Below are 5,023 nucleotides of genomic sequence, written 5' to 3' on the forward strand. Positions count from 1 at the left end.
TTTAGATCCGCCAGTGAGCTTCTCTGAGGTTCCACATCTCCCAGAAGACCTGTGTCTCTTTCATCACAAGTCTCCTCAAGCCCCAGTAGTGTCTGACGAGAAACACGGGTCTGAAACTGCCTGAGAAAAATACGGAGAAGTCAGCGTAAACTTCACTGTACCAGGCATGCACTGAATCACATCAGAATGCTCTAAGTTCTTCACTTGAGCTGGAAGCTTACCTGTGATGGGACTGGAGTTTGTCCAAAGGCTCAGCCTTGCGCTGCAGACCTTCCTGGAATACCAGATCTGCTTTCTTAAAGCTTCCTCTAGCCTCAAGTACTTCAGCCCAAGTGATGTAGAGTAGTGCCAGCGTTGTGCCAATTTCTTGGCTGTGTAGATAACTGTACAGATCCAGGGGCTCATTACACAAATCTCCCTGAAACAATCAAATTACTTCAGTAATTGCATTGGACTATAAAGGATTCCAAGTTGATATCTGCATTTTGATGCCTCCTGCAAGACCTCATTGATTTCAACCCAAGTCTTACAGGAGCAGTTGTAAGGCCAGGACATAAAATTGTTTCGTGTCACAGTGCACAAGGTAAAGGAAAGGAAATCAGTAGGAGAATCATAGAACCACTAAGGTTGGAAGGGACCTTTAAGATCATCAAGTCCAACCATCAACCTACCCTGACAAAGCCACCTCTAAACCATGTCCCTAAGCAACACATGTCCCCTTTTTTTAAAACACCTCCAGGGATAGCAAATCCACCACCTCCCTGGGCAGCCTATTCCAATGTCTAATAACACTTTCAAAGAAAAACCGTTGCCTAATATCCAATCTAAACCTCCCCTGACATAACTTGAATCCATTTCCTCTCATCCTATCACTTTTCACTAGGGAGAAAAGGTCAGCCCCCACCTCTCTACAACCTCATTTCTACGGGCTAAACAACCCCAGTTCCCTCAGTCGTTCCTCATAGGGCTTGTCCTCCAGACCCCTCCCCAGCTTTGTAGCCCTTCTCTGGACACGCTCCAACACCTCAATGTCCTTCTTGTAGCGAGGGGCCCAAAACTGAACACAGTACTTGAGGTGGGGCCTCACCAGTGCTGAGTACAGGGGGATGATCCCTTCCCTAGTCCTGCTCACCACACTATTCCTGATACAGGCATACATATACAGGAAGAATAGCAATGAGGAAAAACCTCTGACTGCATATATATATATTTGTCAATATTATTACCAATCCCTTCATTCTAGCCTACATATTCAGTCACCTCGACTTTATTTTTTATCCGAGATAATTAAATGATTGAACTATGTCACATTAGATAAAGATAAAAAAAATTATTCTCAGGAATTACTAAAGTACAACATATTTCTTGCCAGTTTCAGAACTAGTGAAACAGCTCAGGAAGCTAAACCTGGAGAAAAGCTGCTTTGAGACAATGAGAACAACAACAAAAACTACAGCAATGGAGAAACCGGGCACGGCCAGAACACATGCAGCTTGGTTTTTCTTAAACACAGGATGTGGATAAAAGACAGTCAGAAGTTAAAATAACTGCCATGACAGATGTAACACCTAAAATGTGTCTTTAAATCACTTTTTCTTCAATAACTGAGCTCTCCCTATTCAAACTAGCTTTTCCAAAACAAAACTTAAGGGGTTTGTAGCTCTCCAATCTGAATGATTCTAAAAAAGGTCTGAAGATCCTATTGAAAATGAGAAGTGCAATTCAAGAGTAGGTAACATGTTTGCAGAGGAATACTTCTAATATCGCGCCAGTTGCACAACATATACTTTGACTCTGTTATGACAAAAATCAGCTTAACTGTGTGCAAATGACATGACAAGTACCAACAAAAAGCAGCACCCAAGAGATATTCACAAAACACTCACAAACTTGAGCCAGAGATTAAGATATCGGGGATCTTTGTAGTATTGCCGCTGTTCATTAAGCGCTTTCACTGCCCTTTCCAGTATTGCTGCAAGATTACTCTCCTTTCCACCTTGAGGGAAGGTTTGCTCTGTCCACTTGATGTACCTAGAGATAGAATATATTAATAGGAAATCAGTTCTGAATAAGATACAAGGCTTCCATTTCTGTACAATATAAGGAGATTTAGAAAAAAAGACATATTATTGAAACACAACACATTACTCAAAAAAAATGGTATAGAATTTATCTCTTCATGAGTTTCTTATTAAATTAGAATATTCTTTCCCAAGCTTTTAAAAGGATACTTGACCTTTCTATTCTTTCTTCTGAAATAAAAGGAAACTTACCGGTCCCAGACATCCAGTGGATCATCTCCAGAGTAGAATCGGATCTCAGATTCAAACTCCCTAAAGAAAAAAATTATCCAACCAATAAATACATGTGTAGAACTGTAAAGATGATTGCTGCACTGTAAACTAAGACCTTCACTCTCACTCATACCATTTTGTAGGTCTATAAAAAAAAGGGCTAAGTTAGCATATATTTAGACTTGTGCTTTTACTGAGACCAGAAGAATCAAGAGAATAAGCTTTTGCACTATTCTTTAAAGTGAAAGTGCTAAGAAATGTATCATTATTTACCAAGAACACATATGCATCTTTCCAAAGGATATTTCCAAGAATTTATCCAACCCCAAAGCCTATATGGTCTCCCTTGACAGAATACATGTTCTGTTATGAAGAGTTATTAGAAGACAGATATATTGTGAAGTTTAAATAAGGGATGTTTCATGCAAAAATTAAGTATAGGAGAAGGTCGGAGGGATGATGGAAAAGCCTGATAATCAGACAACTACAGAACTGCACCAGACACATCTAAGTGGCCACACTGACAGTCATCATCTTGTCTCATTCTTCAACTCCTGTGCATCACTCCATCCCTACAACATGATGACTTCAGCCTCACAGAGCACATCAAGAAAGAAAACCACCTTGCAGCTTGAGTTAGACAGGAACACTAGCTTGTGTTTAGCAGTGGCTTGACCCTGTAAAGCTCCCCAGGCAGTCCCTTGCTCATGGAAGGCTCTGCTCCAGTATAACACCTCATAAACATGAGTCAAATTGGACAAACCCTCTTGCAGACCCCAGTACAATAACAATTCCATACTTTCCCATAAAAGAAAAATCCAGATCCAGCTGATAAGCACTGGTTCAGTAAGTACTGACTGGGTATTCATAGACTCTGCTGACTTCACATGAAACCACCCAGATGATTCAACATGACAAACACCAGTACTTCCAATCCTGACAACACAGTACAGACACAACTATGCAAACTCTTCATTAAGTCAGCTTGGCCTTGACAAATGTGCTGGTTTTGGCTGCAATAGAGTCAGTTTTCTTCACAGTAGCTAATATAGGGCTATGTTTTGGGTTTGTGCTGAAAACAGCATTGAAGAGAACGTTATTGTTGAGCAGTGCTTACACAAAGTCAAGGCCTTTTCTGCTCCTCACACCATCCCACCAGCAAAATAGGCTGGAGGAGTTGAGAGGGAACACAGCTGCGACAGCTGACCCCAACTGACCAAAGGGATATTCCATATGATATGACATCATGCTCAGTGTATAAAGCTGGGGGAAGAAGAAGGAAGGGCATAACACTCAGAGTTAATGTGTTTGTCTTCCCAAGTAACCATAATTCATGATGGAGCTCTGCCTTCCTGAAGGTGGCTCAACACCTGCCTGATGATGGGAAGTGGTGAAGGAATTCCTTGTTTTGCTTTGCTTGCATGTGTGGCTTTTGCTTTACCTATTAAACCCTCTTTATCTCAACCCACAGGTTTTCTCACTTTTCCTATTCTCTCCACTATCCTGCTGCAGGGGGAATAAGCGAGCAGCTGCACAGTGCTTAGTTGCCAGCTGGGGTTAAACCAGGACAACAGGGCATGCAAAGTTGAAGATCAGGCAATAGAAATATAACTGAACAAGTCTGGGACACAAGATGCCCCTTTAAGTTTTACAGTCCTATCTGTGGAATACGGCATGCAATACAGACTAAACCCAAGCTTATTTTACCCTCTCAGGTGCCTGTGATCCAGAGAACGCATATAGAGATACCTGTTATTGTGCCTACCTTACAATAGTAGGAAGTATTATCTCCTAGAAAATACTCCACTTCAATAGATTATAGTAGGAAAGACAAAAAAAGCTCTCCTCCTTGTGACCTTTATGTATTTTTCTTAATGAGTACATTTAAAAGCACAACTGACTCTCCCTCGTGTTTATTGTTTAAATGCTCTACTGCAAACCTAAAAATAGTAGTCTATACTGTACAGCACCCACAGCAAGTAGTCCTAAATTCCTGGACTGTGATAGTAGCACAGACATCAGTTACTAAACTTCTGTTCTTTTATGCTTTTTTTAATGCCTATGAGATTAGTACAATTAAATAAGACATAGAAAAGCTGATGAGAAGGCAGGAAGATAGGGGGAAAGAAGGTGTCAAAACATTGCTCACTGTCTTTTGAGCTGAACAGCAGTGTGGATAGAGGTATCCTGCTGAGCCAGTGCTTCCTGCAAGGTGGACATGACACGGCCCTGCCGGAGGGGCTGCACATTCTCTTTGCTCAGCTCCCACTCATCGTTGCAGTCCTGTGACATGACAGCCTCTCCTTTAAATTCTGTGTTAACAAAAACAATAAGGAGTTGATTCGTTAGGTGGGATAATAACCTGAAACCTGACTGTCATTAGCGGATCATAGAATGGTTAGAGTTGGAAGGGACCTTGAAGATCACCTAGTTCCCACCCCCCACCAGCCCAGGTTGCTCCAAGCCCCGTCCAACCTGGCCTTGAACACCTCCAGGGATGAGGCAGCCACAGCTTCTCTGGGCAACCTGCCCCAGGGGCTCACCACCCGCACAGGAAAGAATTTCTTCCTCAGATCTCGTCTCAATCTCCCCTGCCAGCATCAAACTGTTCCCCCTCACCCCATCGCTCCCCTCCCTGATCCAGAGTCCCCCCCAGCTCTCCTGGAGCCCCTTTAGGCACTGGAAGGGGCTCTGAGGTCTCCCCTTTTTTGCCTTCTCTTCTCCAGGCT

At 42.5% G+C, this 5,023-nt stretch overlaps 1 protein-coding gene across 1 annotated transcript in view; it reads right to left on the reverse strand.

Annotated features, from left to right (window-relative positions):
• BUB1B (BUB1 mitotic checkpoint serine/threonine kinase B) overlaps positions 1–4,586 on the reverse strand; it is a 26,419-nt gene extending 21,833 nt beyond the window's left edge. Inside the window, 5 exon segments of the mRNA XM_009892448.1 lie at positions 1–120; positions 222–418; positions 1,887–2,031; positions 2,274–2,333; positions 4,444–4,586. The exon segment at positions 1–120 is cut by the window's left edge and continues 80 nt beyond it. Of these exon segments, the coding sequence (XP_009890750.1) occupies positions 1–120; positions 222–418; positions 1,887–2,031; positions 2,274–2,333; positions 4,444–4,586 (665 nt within the window).
• Positions 4,587–5,023: the final 437 nt, after the last annotated feature.

This window comes from Charadrius vociferus, unplaced genomic scaffold (genome assembly GCF_000708025.1).
Source record: "Charadrius vociferus isolate BGI_N301 unplaced genomic scaffold, ASM70802v2 scaffold1039, whole genome shotgun sequence".
In the NCBI taxonomy this organism is placed as follows: domain Eukaryota; kingdom Metazoa; phylum Chordata; class Aves; order Charadriiformes; family Charadriidae; genus Charadrius; species Charadrius vociferus.